Below are 19,289 nucleotides of genomic sequence, written 5' to 3' on the forward strand. Positions count from 1 at the left end.
CCTTTCGCCCATAGTCAGCTGGGATAGGCTCCAGCTCGCCTGCGACCCTGTAGAACAGGATAAAGCAGCTAGAGATAATGAGATGAGAATGAAGTATTAGGATGGCGGCACGGTGATGTAGTGGTTAGCACTGTCGCCTCACAGCAAGAAGGTCTGGGTTCGAGCCCCGTGGCCGGCGAGGGCCTTTCTGTGCGGAGTTTGCATGTTCTCCCCGTGTCCGCATGGGTTTCCTCCGGGTGCTCCGGTTTCCCCCACAGTCCAAAGACATGCAGGTTAAGTTAACTGGTGACTCTAAATTGACCGTAGGTGTGAATGTGAGTGTGAATGGTTGTTTGTCTCTGTGTCAGCCCTGTGATGACCTGGCGACTTGTCCAGGGTGTACCCCGCCTTTCGCCCATAGTCAGCTGGGATAGGCTCCAGCTTGCCTGCGACCCTGTAGAACAGGATAAAGCAGCTAGAGATAATGAGATGAGAATGAGGTATTAGGATGGCGGCACGGTGGTGTAGTGGTTAGCGCTGTCGCCTCATAGCCAGGAGGTCCGGGTTCGAGCCCCATGGCCGACAAGGGCCTTTCTGTGCGGAGTTTGCATGTTCTCCCCGTGTCCGCGTGGGTTTCCTCCGGGTGCTCCGGTTTCCCCCAAAGTCCAAAGACATGCAGGTTAGGTTAACTGGTGACTCTAAATTGACCGTAGGTGTGAATGTGAGTGTGAATGGTTGTCTGTGTCTATGTGTCAGCTCTGTGATGACCTGGCGACTTGTCCAGGGTGTACCCTGGCTTTTGCCCGTAGTCAGCTGGGATAGGCTCCAGCTTGCCTGCAACCCTGTAGAACAGGATAAAGCGGCTACAGATAATGAGATGAGATGAGGTATTAGGATTACCTTTAACTTCAGCACAAAACTTGATTTACAATTGAGAACAGTCTTGGACCGACCAACCAACAGTGAAGGAATCCGATCTTTCCGTTAATGTATGAATCGAACACAGAATAACGTCTGTGTCTCTGTGTCAGCCCTGCGATAACCTGGCGACTTGTCCAGGGTGTACCCCGCCTCTCGCCCATAGTCAGCTGGGATAGACTCCAGCTCGCCTGCGACCCTGTAGAACAGGATAAGCGGCTACAGATGATGGATGGATGGTACCGCTGGAACTATATGAAGGAACTAACCTTAACCCACACATGAATACAAAGAGAAGTGTATTCATGGTTCGTATATCGCATGACACATTACTACACCATTGTTTGGTTCACGCAGAGATAATTACAACACCACACCAGGCCACTGAAGATGCACTGCGGTTGGTCAAAAGCTTGGCACCCATTTGGTCATTATGTGTCGTTGATTTTTATTGGTCACAAGCACATGCTCATTGTTTACACTCTGGCTTTTCTAGAAAGGGATTTCTAAAAAAGATGACTTATGATAATGATGACAAATACATTCGTCAGTGTGACGACTGCTAGTAATTTTCTCTTCGTCACTGAGGGATTATGTCTGTGAAGGTTCTCAGTCATCCAGGTCATCATAAACCGTAGGTGCTAAAGAAGGCAACTGAACTTGGATTCCAGTTGCCTTCTTTAGCACTTACAGTTCCCTGCTGGGTGGGTGGCACGGTGGTTAGCACTGTCGCCTCACAGCAAGAAGGTCCTGGGTTCAAGCCCAGCGGCCAGCAAGGGCCTTTCTGTGTGGAGTTTGCATGTTCTCCCCGTGTCTGTGTGGGTTTCCTCCGGGTGCGCCGGTTTCCCCCACAGTCCAAAGACATGCAGGTTAAGTTAATTGGTAGCTCTAAATTGACCGTAGGTGTGAATGTGAGTGTGAATGGTTGTTTGTCTCTGTGTCAGCCCTGCGATGATCTGGCGACTTGTCCAGGGTGTACCCTGCCTATCGCCCATAGTCAGCTGGGATAGGCTCCAGCTTGCCTGCAACCCTGTAGTACAGGACAAGCGGTTACAGCTAATGGATGGATAATAGATGTAGCCCAATGTTACTGTACACAGATTATATACATAGATCTTAGTTTATTTTCAGATGGTTAACAAAGGGTGTCATGGTGGTGTAGCAATTAGCACTGTCGCCTCACAGCAAGAAGGTTCTGGGTTCGAGCCCAGTGGCCGACAGGGGCCCTTTCTGTGTGGAGTTTGTATGTTCTCCCTGTGTCTGTGTGGGTTTCCTCTGGTTGCTCCGGTTTCTTCCAAAGTTACAGTTTTAAAAAGTTACAACTCAGTCAAAAAATTTAATAAAATATTAACTTGTTTAAAAAACTCTAATACACCTTTAAAGGTGCTGACTGCAAAGTCATCTGAAATTTAAAATATGTTTTATTTCCCTATGTCTCGCAAGAACAATATCATGCAGACGAAATGTGATCATTCTGATGTGCTGAGGGTCGCCTTTCTCCGTTTTGGGACTGAATATCCTACCTCTTGAGGTCAACAGTATGGCCCTATGAAAATAGCCAAATGCGAGGAGCGTTAACTAATTAGCATAATTATGGAACTGCATCACACCAAGATGGCAACGCACAGAAAACATCATGACTGCTTTGACCTCAGAGAGTTTTGAGCTACAGGTATGTACAGTAATTTGTGGTTGACATTCGCCAATAGAGCCGTGAAACAAAAGATGAATACATCTTTTCTCTGTTACTCCTTTTGTGTTATTTTTGCTTTCTCTGTAAGATCAAAACATTAGGTATATAGGGGCCTTTCACCAATGTCACAGGTTTTTATTTATCACGCAGTGTCTGCCATATTGCCAGGCAAACAAAGAAACAGAGCCACAATAGTTAATAATGAAAATCAAGACAAAAATACAATCTCTCTGAAAAAAATAAAAATTTATTTTATACCAACAGATCATGTTACATCAAAAAGCTGAAAGATGCAGGCATCACAGAACCATATAATTTACCCACAAATGTATTTATCTATTCTGCACACTGCTCTGTGTGTGTGTGTGTGTGTGTGTGTGTGTGTGTGTGTGTGTGTGTGTGTGTGTGTGTGTGTGTGTGTGCTTCAGATGGGTTATATGCAGAGGAGGAAATTCACTGTGCTTGAGTGTACATGTGACAAAAATAAAGGCTTCTTAATTTACCCACAAATGTATTTATTCCACTTGAAAAGTGTACAATAAATCAGCTACCAGATTTGGGACACTCCGACATCCTGAACTATTTAGGATTTGGGACCCCTAGCAATCCCTTGCTCCTCCTGGTCAGGGTTATGACGGAAGACTGGACTCGGCAAACTGCGTGGAGGAGACCACCACCTGGTGGTTCAACGGGCAGGAAGGCGGACCCAGCAAAGCATTTGTGGAGCGCGATCAGGGCACAGTGCAACACATAGAACACTGTTGGCCATCCACTGCATCCTGACTTAGCTCCAGCTGTCCTGATTCTGTCTTGCCCCTGGACCCAGTTAGGTTGGGACGAGAGCGTGAGAATGACGGCTGCGCAACTCTCCCTCACTCCCATCCAAGTCATGCGCAAGTTATGACTTTAAAATCAAATGTCAAGTCCTGTGGCGATGGGCAAGTGGCGAAGCAGCAGGTGCAGAAACACTGGAAGCTGTAGTTACGAACCTGCACACAGGTGGTCCAGGGCATAGGGTCGCTGTCTGCTGGAATGAAGTGGCAGTGGAATTCAGCAGCCCCCTGGGTGTCTAAGCAACCCTGTTTAGGATTCGCTCTGCTCACCTCCATGGAGGAAGGGGCTAGAAAAGGTGCCCCAAACATAGCCTGCTTCACCTCACCCTGGCCAGCACACCGCGGCTGGCGGGGATCCCATGGATCACTGGTCAAAATCCAACAAATAATCTCATCGCTTCTCATCATCTCTAGCCGCTTTATCCTGTTCTACAGGGTCGCAGGCAAGCTGGAGCCTATCCCAGCTGACTACGGGCGAAAGGCGGGGTACACCCTGGACAAGTCGCTAGGTCATCACAGGGTTGACACATAGACACAGACCACCATTCACACTCACATTCACACCTACGGTCAATTTAGAGTCACCAGTTAACCTAACCTGCATGTCTTTGGACTGTGGGGGAAACCGGAGCACCCAGAGGAAACCCACGCGAACATGGGGAGAACATGCAAACTACACACAGAAAGGCCCTCGTCGGCCATGGGGCTCAAACCCGGACCTTCTTGCTGTGAGGCGACAGTGCTAACCACTACACCACCGGGCCGCCCACAACAAATAATAAAATAAATAAAAAATAGTGAAGGTACTCAATATTGGCACATGGAACATGCGCACTCTACTGGATAACACCAAAGCAGACAGGCTGGAGAGAAGAACTGCACTAGTCACCAGGGAACTAGCTCGCTATACGGCTGACCTCAGCAAAGCACGTCTAGTGGACAAGGGCAAGCTCATGGAACGTAGTGGTGGTTATACCTTCTTCTGGAGTGGTCGTAGCAGCACTGAATGGCAAGAGGCAGGTGTTGGATTTGCTGTAAAGTCCCACCTCGCCCAGAAACTTACCAAACTCCCAGAGGGCATCAACAATCGCCTGATGACACTTCAGTTCCCACTTGGAGGCAAGAAGAATGCAACGTTGATTAGTGCTTATGCTCCCACAATAACTAACTCAGAGGACATCAAGGATAAATTCTATGAAGAACTTGATGCCATCAATGCAGCAGTCCCACAGTCAGAGATGCTCTTCGTTCTCAGAGACTTCAGTGTCAGAGTGGGGTCTGATCACCAGATCTGGGAAGGGATCATCGGAAGACACAGCATTGGCAAGTGTAACAGCAATGGCTTACCAGTCCTTAGAACGTGCACTGCTCATGATCTTTTCATTACCAACACTCTATTTCAACTCCCTACCCGTAACAAGACATCTTGGATGCACCTTCACTCCAGACATTGGCATCTAATTGATTATATTATCACCAAGAAGAGGGACAGGCAGGACATTAGAATGACAAAATCCATGTGTCGTGCCGACTGCTGGATTGATCATCGTTTCATTGTATCCAAGTGCATACTTCACATTCTGCCCGCTTGAAGACCATTTTAAGGCTAAGATAGCTAAACACTAGCTAGAATGATTTAGTTATCTGTCCAGAAAAATGACATCATCTAACCCTGCTCTATCTTGCAGTTGCACTCACTAGGCAGGCTTTCCTTTTCTTTTCCGCTGGCTTTTAGCTGGCGGGAGAGTGGAGTTCACTATGTTTGCCCATGCCGACTTGTTTGGGTTAAAAGTAGGTCAAACGCCCCATGGTGGCCACATGGTATTGCTGCTCGCTTGCTTGGGCAATCTCAGAAATCATAAAATGTGGGACGCATTTTATATCGAAAAAACATTGACACATAGCATACAGGGTGTGCAGCCAAACATCTCAAAACTCCAACAGCAATAGCAATAGAACATTTTGCCCAAAATTCAACTTTGCAGTCAGCACCTTTAAAAATTATTGATTTAATTCATCACCTATACACTGTGTGCACAATTATTAGGCAAGTGAGTACTCTGACCCTACCATTATTTCTATGCATGTTTTCCAACCGCAAGCTAGATACACTTGAATGCTAATTGGATTTAAGCATTCTCAGGTTGTATTTATTTGTGTAATGAGGGAGGGTGTGACCTAAAGTAATTAATACCCTATATTAAGGTGTGCATAATTATTAGGCAGCTTCTTTATCTCAGGCAAAATGGGCCAAAAAAGAGATTTAACAGACACTGAAAAGACAAAAATTGTAAAATGCCTATCAGAGGGATGCAGCACTCTTGAAATAGCTAAGCTATAGAAATGTGAGCACAGAACAATCAAATGTTTTGTTGCAAATAATCAACAGGGTCACAAAAAATGTGTGGAGAAGAAAAGACACAAATTAACCGCAAAAGACTTGAGAAGGATTAAACATGAAGCTACCAGGAACCCATTATCCTCCAGTGCCACAATATTCTAGAACTGCAACCGACCTGGAGTGTCCAGAAGGACAAGGTGTTCGGTGCTCAGAGACATGGCCAAGGTAAGGAAGGCTGAAACACGACCACCACTAAACAAGACTCACAAGTTGAAATGTCAAGATTGGGCCAAGAAATATCTGAAGACAGATTTTCCAAAGGTTTTATGGACGGATGAAATGAGAGTGACTCTGGATAGACCAGATGGATGGGCCCATAGCTGGATAACTAATGGACACAGGGCACTTTGACTCAGACACCAGCAAGGTGGTGGAGGGGTAATGGCATGGGCTGCTATTATTAAGGATGAGCTAGTTTGACCATTTCAGGTTGAAGATGGACTTAACATCAACTCCCAAACCTACTGCCAGTTTCTAAAAGATACATTCTTCAAGCAGTGGTATGGGAAGAAGTCTGCATCATTCAAGAAGGCCATGATTGTTATGCAGAACAATGCACCATCACATGCACCCAAGTACTCCACTGCTTGGCGAGCCCGCAAAGGCCCTAAAGATGACAAAGTAATGACATGGCCCCCTTCCTCACCTGACTTAAACCCTATTGAGTACTTGTGGCCCCTTCTTAAGCATGAGATTTACAGCGAGGGAAGACAATACACCACTCTGAATAGCATTTGGGAGGCCATGGTTGCTCCTGCACAAAAAGTTGATCGTCAACAAATCAAAAAACTAACAGACTGGATGGAAGGCTCATGGCAGTTATTGAAAAGAAGGGTGGCTATATTGGTCACTGAATATTTTTGAAATGCTAGAAGTGTTTATTTGTTAATTCTGAGTTGTTTATTTGTTACACTGAAAATTAAAATAAACAAGTGAGATGGGAAACTTTAAGCTTTTCATTTAGTTGCATAATAATTCTGCACACTAAATGTTGCCTAATAATTCTGCACACTTATATATTCCCCTGAGAAGGCCTAAACTCCCCTTTCCTTTGTTAATCATTCTGGTTTTAGGTTTATTAACAATTTGGATTGACTGAGAGCACTGTATTTGTTCAACGATAAAATTAATCATCAGGAATACAACTTGCCTAATAATTGTGCACACAGTGTATACTGAACCATGCACATCTTCTTACGCAACAGGACTGCAGACAAATGAATGCAGCTTTTCTCCCTCTAGTCCTGTTTAAGTTTCTTCTTGCTCTGTGAAGTTTTGTAATTCCTGAAATAAGAAAAGATACAATGATGAAATGATTTGAACTTTACTGTCACTCATATGATGATACCTAATTATCTCTGATATTCATATACTGTGCATTACACCACTACGAAAATAATTACTACTAGAGTAGAAAAGGTTCATACCCTGAGTCTTTCTTCAGCCTCAATCTGCTCCACAGGAGAGATAGGAGCCTTGTCTAGTCTTTCAAGACGAGGGAGACGTGAGATAACAATGAGCCGGTAATCGTCTGTCTCTGCCAGTGGATTGTTTGCCAACACCAGGGTTCGCAGTGTGTGACCAACACCCATCAGGCTTTGTAATGCATCCTGGGAAGATACTAGGTTTCCTCTTTGGGGGGGATAGTGAGAAGGAATAGGAGGAAATAGGTTGACAGAGTATACAGGCTAAACAAGTTTTGTTGAAGACACTTACAGTAAAGCAGGTAAACTGATTTCACATAAGGGGTCATGATCGAGCTCTCACATTTAGATTTAAGTATTCATTGGTTTAGCTTTGGACCATCATTAATTTTTCCTCTCACATTTATAGAACCTGGAACAGCTACAGAAACTGGAGTTTCTCTTCTGAGTATTTCTTTGTATTTCTACTAGAATGTGAGAAGAAATTTTGCCAAATATTATAAAAACATTTCTGAATTAAAAATCACTGACCACACATTCAATTACAGCTGAGTGGAAAAGTTTGGATCCCGCATGGTTTCTGGAAACCATGAAATATGATCTACATAAAAAAAGAGGGCGGCACGGTGGTGTAGTGGTTAGCACTGTCGCTTCACAGCAAGAAGGTCCGGGTTCGAGCCCCGTGGCCGGCGAGGGCCTTTCTGTGTAGAGTTTGCATGTTCTCCCCGTGTCCGCGTGGGTTTCCTCCGGGTGCTCCGGTTTCCCCCACAGTCCAAAGACATGCAGGTTAGGTTAACTGGTGACTCTAAATTGACCGTAGGTGTGAATGTGAGTGTGAATGGTTGTCTGTGTCTATGTGTCAGCCCTGTGATGACCTGGCGACTTGTCCAGGGTGTACCCCGCCTTTCGCCCGTAGTCAGCTGGGATAGGCTCCAGCTTGCCTGCGACCCTGTAGAACAGGATAAAGCGGCTAGAGATAATGAGATGAGATGAAAAAAGAGAATACTTAAAAAAAATGAACTGTGGGTGCATCCTGCTACAGAATAATCCTGTTATAAGATAACAATCCAAAACTGAAGGTAAAATACGCTGAAAATTTTGTCTCGTCTCATCTTCATCCGCTTATCCAGGGCCGGGTCGCGGAGGCAGCAGTCTGAGTATGGAAGCCCAAACTTCCCTCTCCCCAGACACCTCGGCCAGCTCCTCGGGAAGAACACCGAGGCGTTCCCAGGCCAGCCGAGAGACATAGTCCCTCCAGCGTGTCCTGGGTCTTCCCCGGGGCCTCCTCCCGGGGGGACATGCCTAGAACACCTCCCCAGGGAGGCGTCAGGGAGGCATCCGAAAGAGATGCCCGAGCCACCTCAGCTGATTCCTCTCGATGTGGAGGAGCAGCGGCTCTACTCCGAGCTCCTCCCGAGTGACTGTGCTTCTCACCCTCTCTAAGGGAGCGCCCAGCCACCCTGCGAAGGAAACTCATTTCGGCCGCTTGTATCCGCAATCTTGTTCTTTCGGTCATTACCCAAAGCATTACCATAGGTGAGAGTCGGAAAATTTTGTTTAAAAAAAAAAAATTGCAAAAGCCAATGTTGTGACCTTCTTGATCTCCAAATATGATTTAAAGAAGGTGGTGTATGATATCTGGCAGGGTTAGAACAGATATGTTTGAAGGAAAAGCAGTTGAGAGGATATGTCAAGAGGCTGAGAGCATAAAGAATATTTATATAACATTTAGAAAGGAAGATGCAAACATTTATACTGATCTGATTTGTCATGTGTAATATTAATCAACATACAAAACTTGAACATTTTTGTTAATTAAGGGAACATCAGTAAAACCATGAAATATCTCTTTTTTTTTTAATTTGTCCTAAAGGCATGTAAACTTTTGCACTTGACTGCATAATTAACGTATTTAATTTTCATGTTATTACACTGTACTACAGCACACTGCCTCTCACATACCTGACATTAAGATACTGCAGAGATTTCATACTGGGACTGAGTCCATCAAGTGTCTCTAGCTGGTTGTCTCTAAGGTGAAGGATTATTAGGTGCTCCAGTTTTTCCAGTCCTTCCAAACGTTTTATTTTATTCTGGGCCTAGAAAGTTGCAGAAGATGTTTAGAGTACAACAATAGATATGAACTTCTTTTGACATTAATCAGACATTTAATATGACCATCTTACCAGGTAAAGACGACGCAGGTTGGGGAGGTAAATACCATCTGTAGTTTCTAAATGGTTTTCTCTCAACTCAAGAGACACTAGATTGGTCAGCTTCTCATAATCAAGGCCAGACACCATTTGAATGGCATTACCTGAAAAACGTGATCATCCTCATCATCTCTCTGTAGTTCAGCGAATTCAGAAATGCTTATGAAAATATAGTATGATAACTATTTAACTGTATTCTAATATCATAGGTATTTGGCAAAATATTGACTGACTACCTTGGTTTAAAAATTGGACAGCATATTTAAAGCAAAATTATAGGGGCCCTGTGTAACAATAGCGATAGCATCAACAGTATACATATGTATGATTTCCTTATCACTGTATACCATCGTTCCAATATCCTAGCACATCGATCAAACGCAAACCAAAAGCAGACTTCTGTACTGCTCAAAGGGATGCCACTAACCTGTAAGATTAAGGCTTTCCAGTGCAGGCCCATCGAGGCCTTCCATCTCATTCAAACGATTGGACATGAGGTTGAGCCACTGCAGGTAAGGAAGCTGGCTGAGTGGCTGACCTCGAACACTCTGAACCCGATTGGCATCTGCCTTTAGCCAAAGCAGCTCGGTCAAAGCAGCCAGCGGAGAAAGGTCTGTCAGATAGTTGGAGGAGATGTCCAGGAAACGCAGATGGACAAATGAACTCAATATGGCAATATCCCCTAGATTCCTGATTAAGCAGTGATGAAGACAATAGGTAGTTAAGTGTATTTGTTTATCTCTAAAATACAACCCCGATTCCAAAAAAGTTGGGACAAAGTACAAATTGTAAATAAAAACGAAATGCAATAATTTACAAATCTCAAAAACTGATATTGTATTCACAATAGAGCATAGACAACATATCAAATGTCGAAAGTGAGACATTTTGAAATTTCATGCCAAATATTGCCTCATTTGAAATTTCATGACAGCAACACATCTCAAAAAAGTTGGGACAGGGGCAATAAGAGGCTGGAAAAGTTAAAGGTACAAAAAAGGAACAGCTGGAGGACCAAATTGCAACTCATTAGGTCAATTGGCAATAGGTCATTAACATGACTGGGTATGAAAAGAGCATCTTGGAGTGGCAGCGGCTCTCAGAAGTAAAGATGGGAAGAGGATCACCAATCCCCCTAATTCTGCGCCGACAAATAGTGGAGCAATATCAGAAAGGAGTTCGACAGTGTAAAATTGCAAAGAGTTTGAACATATCATCATCTACAGTGCATAATATCATCAAAAGATTCAGAGAATCTGGAAGAATCTCTGTGCGTAAGGGTCAAGGCCGGAAAACCATACTGGGTGCCCGTGATCTTCGGGCCCTTAGACGGCACTGCATCACATACAGGCATGCTTCTGTATTGGAAATCACAAAATGGGCTCAGGAATATTTCCAGAGAACATTATCTGTGAACACAATTCACCGTGCCATCCGCTGTTGCCAGCTAAAACTCTATAGTTCAAAGAAGAAGCCGTATCTAAACATGATCCAGAAGCGCAGACGTCTTCTCTGGGCCAAGGCTCATTTAAAATGGACTGTGGCAAAGTGGAAAACTGTTCTGTGGTCAGACGAATCAAAATTTGAAGTTCTTTATGGAAATCAGGGACGCCGTGTCATTCGGACTAAAGAGGAGAAGGACGACCCAAGTTGTTATCAGCGCTCAGTTCAGAAGCCTGCATCTCTGATGGTATGGGGTTGCATTAGTGCGTGTGGCATGGGCAGCTTACACATCTGGAAAGACACCATCAATGCTGAAAGGTATATCCAGGTTCTAGAGCAACATATGCTCCCATCCAGACGACGTCTCTTTCAGGGAAGACCTTGCATTTTCCAACATGACAATGCCAAACCACATACTGCATCAATTACAGCATCATGGCTGCGTAGAAGAAGGGTCCGGGTACTGAACTGGCCAGCCTGCAGTCCAGATCTTTCACCCATAGAAAACATTTGGCGCATCATAAAACAGAAGATCCGACAAAAAAGACCTAAGACAGTTGAGCAACTAGAATCCTACATTAGACAAGAATGGGTTAACATTCCTATCCCTAAACTTGAGCAACTTGTCTCCTCAGTCCCCAGACGTTTACAGACTGTTGTAAAGAGAAAAGGGGATGTCTCACAGTGGGAAACATGGCCTTGTCCCAACTTTTTTGAGATGTGGTGTTGTCATGAAATTTAAAATCACCTAATTTTTCTCTTTAAATGATACATTTTCTCAGTTTAAACATTTGATATGTCATCTATGTTCTGAATAAAATATGGAATTTTGAAACTTCCACATCATTGCATTCCGTTTTTATTTACAACTTGTACTTTGTCCCAACTTTTTTGGAATCGGGGTTGTACAAGTATGCCAAATAAAAAAAAATACTACTGAGCAACATTGTGCTATTCACATTCACTTCAGTGTTGCTTACTCTCTAAGAAAAAAAATACCTGTTCTGTAAGTCAAGTTTGATAAATGCATGAGAAAGCCCATCACCTATCCGGCACAATAAGGAAAGGTTTGGTCCTATTATGTCCTGTGTTAATGGGCAGGGTTCAATCTGACAGCATGAAAACAAGGAAAAGCAGAAATATGTTAAAATGTTCGTAGTCAACTAAAATTCAACAGAAATATGTTAAAATGTTTGTAGTGGGGGGGTTGTTATTTTAAGAATTTTGACTTTTCCATGTTTTACCCCCCTAGAAATATGGAGATGGTCCATCTATGTGGGAAAATGTCAAATTTTATTAAATTGAACCTTGCTAACCCCCCTGTACATACCCTCTGAAAGTTTCCATTCTTACAATATGACAAAATACATTATAGTGCTGTTTGATATTAGAATGCTGCTTTTTTTAATGTGTTTTAAAAAGTTATCGATGAATGCGAACCTCTTCAGATATGCCACTAGGTACGACTACAACATTTTCAGTGCAGATGATCATTATTTTAAGGTAATAAGCTTAGTGGTAAGTAACCTTACATTCAAGTAAATTAAACATATGATAATTCTGCTCTTTTTCAGCAAGTTTTAAAGTTATTGATGAATGTCACACTCTTCAGGATTACCTCAAATATGAACTATTTTTAAGCACAGAGGATCATTACTTAAGGTTACTAATTTAGTTTTAAGAACCAGTATGCACAAATGATTCATATCTGAATTATATCTCCCAATGTATTAAATAGTCATTATTTGTATTCTTGCAGGTAAATAATGGCTTCTGTTGCAACACGGTCAAAAGCTAAGAAGATACTAGGTGTAGTAGAGTACATAGAGCAGGCTGAGTTCCCTTCAGGGATGCTTCCAACAGGGAAGGACATCATTCAGAATATGCTCTATCTGCTGCGGCCGAAGCGTGCTGGTCAAGCACAGAGATCCAGGGATGCTGCTGCTCAGTTGCTGGCAGAACTTGTTCAAGAGCACTGGTTATTTTGTAACTTGTACGCCATCCACACCAGACATATAAAGAAGCATATCTTGAAACTTTATGGAGAATTTGTTACTCTGATTCAAACCCGTAAACAGAGACAAAATGAGGGTTTCTAACAACTCTTTTTGTGAGAAATAAATGTTATTACTGTGATTTTTGATGTTATATTTAAGAGTTATTTCCGTTAAGGAATGCTTATATTAGTGAAAAAGGCAATTTTTGACTATTTGGAGGGGTTATTAACTTCAGAGGGTATGTACAGTGGGGTTAGCATTTTTCAGTTGGCCAAATATAGAAAGATCATCTCCATATTTTGGAGGGGGTAGAAAAAATGTTTTGGTCTAACCCCCCCCCCATTTGTAGCTCAGATAGGATCCAGCTTGCCCGCAACCCTGCACAGAATAAGCGGTTACAGATAATGGATGGATGACTGGACATCAAAAGCAACAGCATGACTACCATCAGTGATGCCTCACTGGCAGAAAAGCTTAACTGGTTCTTTGGTCATTTTGAGGTGAATACTGCTAAGGCAGCCATCACACCTCCATCAGCGTACAACAGCAGCCACACCCTCACTGTGCAAGAACATGAGGTGAGGCGTGTGCTCAGAACAACGAACCCAAGGAAAGATACAGTTCCGGAAGGGTTCTGAAAGACTGTGCAAACCAGCTTTCGGAGGTCTTTATAAAAATCTTTAACATGTCCCTGTCCAAATCCATTGTTCCACCATGCCTAAAGTGTGCTGCAGTAATCCCCCTGCCAAAAAAAGCAGTCATCAGTTGCCCAATTGCACTCACTCCGGTCATCACAAAGTGTTTTGAGAGGCTGGTCTAGCAGCACATCAAAGCCAGCCTCCCACACACTCTCGAGCCACACCAATTTGCTTACAGAGCAAATGGGTCTACAGAAGATGTCATTGCTACGGCTCTTCGTAATGCAGTGTCCCACCTTGAACATCAGGGGAGCTATGTGAGGACGCTGTTCATGGACTTAAGCTCTGCTTTCAACACAATCACCCGAGCAGACTGGTCACCAAACTCACTGACTTAGGACTCTATCAACCCATCTGTCACTGGATCAAGGACTTTCTGACCAACCGCCCCCAGTCTGCTAGAATAGACCCACACCTCTCCCGCACTCTCACACTCAGCACTGGTGCTCCACAGGGCTGTGTACTGAGTCCCCTCCTCTATACCCTCTACACATATGGCAGTACCCCATCCACTCCACAAAACACCATTATTAAGTTTGTGGACGACACCACTGTGGTTAGTCTCATCTCCGGAGGAAACAAGACAGCCTACAGGGAAGAAGCCCAAAGACGAGCAGTGTGGTGTTCAGACAATAACCTCATCCTGAATATGTCAAAAAACAAAGGAACTCATTATCGACTTTTGGAAAAACAAGGCAGACCCAGAACCGCTCTTACCCTACGGGGAATGCATGGAAAGGGTACCTGACTTCAAGTTCCTGGGCACACACATCATTGAGGACCTCTCTTGGTCCACCAACACCACCGCAGTGGTCAAGAAGGCCCAGCAGCGACTCCACTTCCTGAGAATCCTCAGGAAAAACAACCTGGAGGAGAAGTTGCTTTGAGAGTGTGCTGGCTTACTGCATCTCCACGTGGTATGCCAGTTGCTCAGCTGCGGACAGCAAGGCCCTTCAGAGGGTCATCAACACCACACAGAAGATCACTGGCTGTGCACTTCCTTCCCTGGAGGACATTTTCTCCTCCCACTGTCTCAGCAGAGAGTAGCCAATACACTGAAAGACCCTTCTCACCCTGGACATCATCTATTTAAACCGCTGCCCTCTGGAAAATGTTTCAGCTCCATCAAATCTCGTACAAACAGACTTAAAAACAGCTTCCACCCCACAGCCATACATGAACTGAACACTGCTGACTGCACTCTGAATGTGTATATCTACCTACTCTACCTCATTCTTTTGCAATGCAACTCAGTAATGCAACATCTCAGCTGCTAATCAGTTGCCTACTCCATCCATCCATTATCTGTAACCACTTATCCTGTGCAGGGTCGCGGGCAAGCTAGAGCCTATCTCAGCTGACTATGGGCGAAAGGCGGGATACAACCTGGACAAGTCGCCAGGTCATCACAGGGCCGATACATAGAGACACACAACCATTCACACTCACATTCACACGTACAATCAATTTAGAGCCACCAATTAGCCTAACCTGCATGTCTTTGGACTGTGGGGGAAACCGGAGCACCCGGAGGAAACCCATGCAGACACGGGGAGAACATGCAAACTCCACACGGAAAGGCCCTCATCGGCTGCTGGGCTCGAACCCAGAACCTTCTTGCTGTGAGGCGATAGTGCTAACCACTACACCACCATGCCACCATATCTCATCTCATCTCATCTCATTATCTCTAGCCACTTTATCCTGTTCTACAGGGTCGCAGGCCAGCTGGAGCCTATCCCAGCTGACTACGGGCGAAAGGTGGGGTACACCCTGGACAAGTCGCCAGGTCATCACAGGGCTGACACATAGACACAGACAACCATTCACACTCACATTCACACCTACGGTCAATTTAGAGTCCGTGCCACCATATATATAAAATATTCATTCTTCCTTCTTGCTTTGTTGTCTCAATGCACCGTTAGAACTGCTAACCAGTTTTGTTGTGCTCTATGTAATGACAATTAAGGAATTCTGATTCTGATTCTTGAAATGGCCATATATATTGCCCAATAATTATGAAATTAAGAACAATTTTCATAGAATATTCCAATAATTCTGAAGTGGGATGTAAATGAAGTGGCATCATGTCAGTCCTGTCTTTTGAATTCGCTTAACATTAATGATAAACATTAAGGCCATCATCATGATGAACTCTGGTTTTTTACCTCGGGCTGTTTCGACACTGGGTCTTCTTCCTCCTGCTTTTCCTCCTCATCCAAGAGGGACGCATCATCTTCAACAGATGCTGACATCTTCTCTAACCAGACTTTATTAAAACACCAACGATCTGTTCATAAACACATGACAGCCAGATTATCATATTAATAACTGACTCGTTTGACCAATCAGCTGAGCTCTAAAGTTGTAATGAATACATCGAATGTTTTATTATTATTAAAAACATATTTGTCAGATATTTCCAAAGTTTTTCATTTTGTGCTGGTGTTTTACCTGTTTTAAATTAATTATTTTGATGGCCGTTTCTCTCTTGCTCGTCAAGTCGTATACAGTGGTTACTATGGTAACAGAACCCTTCCCAAGACAAGTCTGCGCGCACGCGCAAAATTCCTTTTTTTTTCAGTGCGGCACGGGTAAGCTAAAAGCGACGTGATTGGCTGGTGAATGAGGAACGTGCTACTTGATTGGCTGGCGAATGAGGAACGTACTACTTGATTGGTCGAAGAATTCCTTTTGATTCACCGCGTTTTTTTGACGAAAAAAAAAATCAGTATCCAAACTGGATCGCTTTTCTTGACCTCCAACTCCAAACCCTAAGCTTATTACCATATACGTGTTTTCCGAGATTGGGTTCCCAAGTCAAAATAACGCAATGAAACATTTAGGGATTCACTTTGCTCGTGAATATTCATGAGTTTCCTTGTCACCCTGCAAAAAGGAAATTCGCAGTCTGCGCATGCTCACTTACAGATTAACCACGCCCAGTTTACTAATAGTAATAAAAGCTGTCCCAAATCAGTTTATTAAACTGATTTGGGACAGCTTTTGGATTTCCGCCATCAATAAAACTAAATACAGCACACGATGGGGGATGCCAGTCCATCGCAGTGCTGAAGAAAAATGTTTATAATCATATTAGAGCGGCGGCTACAATTATCAACACCTTAACGATCTTTTGGCCGTTGCAAAAGTAGAAAACACTTTCAATATGTAAATTGTGCATGAATAATTACTCAAACTTCCACTGGAAAAAAATGAGTTGATTCCCGATTACTTAGCATATCAAATCATGTGACATTGTTCCACAATTATCAACACCTTTGTCCACAGTTATCGACACCGTTCCACAATCATCGACACCTTTGTCCACAGTTATCGACACCGTTCCACAATCATCGACATCTTTGTCCACAGTTATCGACACCGTTCCACAATCGTCGACACCTTTGTCCGCAGTTATCGACACCATTCCACAATCATCGACATCTTTATCCACTGTTATCGACACCGTTCCACAATTATCGACATCTTGATGATTATTTATTTACATTTTTAAAATTAAAATTAATAATAATAATAATAATAATAATAATAATAATAATAATAATAATAAATGCGGTATTTTTTTTATTCATTTAACAGTTTTTATTTAAATTTTGTTTTACATAGACTTATATTTAGTACAAAATATCTTTATACAACCCCGATTCCAAAATAGTTGGGACAAAGTACAAATTGTAAATAAAAACAGAATGCAATAATTTACAAATCTCAAAAACTGATCTTGTATTCACAATAGAACATAGACAACATATCAAATGTCAAAAGTGAGACATTTTGAAATTTCATGCCAAATATTGTCTCATTTGAAATTTCATGACAGCAACACATCTCAAAAAAGTTGGGACAGGGGCAATAAGAGGCTGGAAAAGTTAAAGGTACAAAAAAGGAACAGCTGGAGGACCAAATTGCAACTCATTAGGTCAATTGGCAATAGGTCATTAACATGACTGGGTATAAAAAGAGCATCTTGGAGTGGCAGCGGCTCTCAGAAGTAAAGATGGGAAGAGGATCACCAATCCCCCTAATTCTGCGCCGACAAATAGTGGAGCAATATCAGAAAGGAGTTCGACAGTGTAAAATTGCAAAGAGTTTGAACATATCATCATCTACAGTGCATAATATCATCAAAAGATTCAGAGAATCTGGAAGAATCTAAGTATTTTCGTAGATCACGTTTTGTGAATCATTTGTTGTTTGTATTAATTTCTAGTTTTGTAGTTTACCAATAAATGTCAACAGGCAATTGACATTGTAACCACATGAAAATCCAGGTCAAAGGTCACATGTCGTTCCTCAAACCAAAATATAAAATGTCTACTGATATTGTAATATGTGGTAGAAATTTACAACAAACTGCAAAAAAATATTTTCTGAATGGAATAGAAAAATCTGAATATTTCACGCATGTAATTTTATATATGCTAGGAATTTAAATCTGGTCTAATTATATTTATTACAATAGGATTCCAAATACTCAGTAGTTCTTAAATACACCTACTGGTGCATCTGAACACATCATCAGTGATGTAACCTGGGGTCCTCGGGTGTTTCGGGTCTTTCAACATCAGACACCCTCACCCAGGTGACCCCACCACGGTTGATCAGGCCGCAGTGTGTGTTCAGGTGGCATTCACTTGTCCCCATGGACCTTCTCTCTTTACCCAGAGCCATCTCGAGGCTTTCTCAGCTGCTTCGGTGATGTTCTTGATGGCTCTGCTCCTTGCTCCTCCTGTGATGCCCAGTACACTGAGTGCTTTGTGGAGTGAGTGGCCCACAAATCCTCTAGTTCAATGGGCATACACCTCGCCTTTCAGTCCTCCTCTCAACAGTCTGCCACCAGATGTTCATATTTGGTCTTCTTCCTTTCATGGGCCTCCCCCAGGCGGTCCTCCCATGGCACCGTCAGCTCCATGATGATGACGTTCTTGGTGCTGTCTGAGACCAGAAGGATATCTGGCCTCAGGGTGGAGCCAACAATGTGCTGTGGAAATCTCAGCTGCTTCTCCAGGTCCACTGACAACTGCCAGTCATGGGCCGTAGCCAGGATCCCTGCTGCCGCCATCTTGTGTCCAGCCCTCGGCTTCTCTCCTGCCTTGACAAATGCAATTGCTCGTGTTATGTTGCACACCCAGCTGCAGCTGCTGATCCCCTTGCTGATGGCTTCTGCAATGGGTTTCAGCACCTGATTATGGCGCCAGGTGTATCGACCCTGGCCGAGTGCTGTTGGGCAGGTGCTCAGGATATGTTCCAATGTCCCTTTTCCTGAGCACAGTGAGCAGTTTGGGGTCTCCACCTTGCCCCAGGTGAAGAGGTTTGCCAGGCTAGGCAGGACATCATACACTGCCCGAATCAGGAAGGTGATGCGGTGTGGCTCAGCCTGCCAGAGGTCCGACCAGGTGACTTTCCAGTCCATGGCTTGCTCCCGCCACATCCATACCCCCTGTTGCCTTAAGCCAGTGGCTCTGCTTGATCTTCCTTCCTCCACTGCAGCCCTCACTTCCTCCTGAATCTGCCTCCACCTCTCCTTCCCCTTGCCCTCCTTGTGCCGAGGCATTGGGAACAATCCCAAGCCCGCTCTGCCATGCGCCACCACCAGATCTTTATGGCGCAGCCGGGACTTTGCATCCAGCACCACAACCTGGGCACTCTACTTCCTCCCAGTC

The 19,289-nt window shown here is 43.7% G+C and overlaps 1 protein-coding gene across 1 annotated transcript; it reads right to left on the minus strand.

The window, feature by feature from the left end:
* Positions 1-7,037: 7,037 nt before the first annotated feature.
* lrrc23 (leucine rich repeat containing 23) lies at positions 7,038-18,297 on the minus strand. The gene is made up of 10 exons (XM_060936674.1): positions 18,219-18,297; positions 15,771-15,892; positions 14,344-14,533; positions 14,015-14,187; positions 11,904-12,013; positions 9,889-10,151; positions 9,435-9,565; positions 9,211-9,347; positions 7,252-7,456; positions 7,038-7,108 (listed from the first exon to the last, which is right to left on the minus strand). The coding sequence occupies exons 1-10, from the start codon at positions 18,295-18,297 to the stop codon at positions 7,073-7,075; spliced, it is 1,446 nt and encodes a 481-aa protein (XP_060792657.1). The 3' UTR covers positions 7,038-7,072.
* Between the last annotated feature and the right edge of the window lie 992 nt (positions 18,298-19,289).

This window comes from Neoarius graeffei, chromosome 13, assembly GCF_027579695.1.
Source record: "Neoarius graeffei isolate fNeoGra1 chromosome 13, fNeoGra1.pri, whole genome shotgun sequence".
NCBI classification, from domain to species: Eukaryota; Metazoa; Chordata; class Actinopteri; order Siluriformes; family Ariidae; genus Neoarius; species Neoarius graeffei.

What these genes read in the sequence shown, in the direction of transcription:
- lrrc23 (XM_060936674.1), bottom strand. Translation starts at nt 18,297, where the DNA reads ATGGCTCTGGGTAAAGAGAGAAGGTCCATGGGGACAAGTGAATGCCAC. An exon ending in AGTGTGAGAGTGCGGGAGAG is followed by an intron (nt 12,014 to 14,014) that starts GTGTGGGTCTAT and finishes TCATGCTGTCAG; the next exon opens with ATTGAACCCTGCCCATTAAC. An exon ending in AGGCTGAAGAAAGACTCAGG is followed by an intron (nt 7,109 to 7,251) that starts GTATGAACCTTT and finishes TTCTTATTTCAG; the next exon opens with GAATTACAAAACTTCACAGA.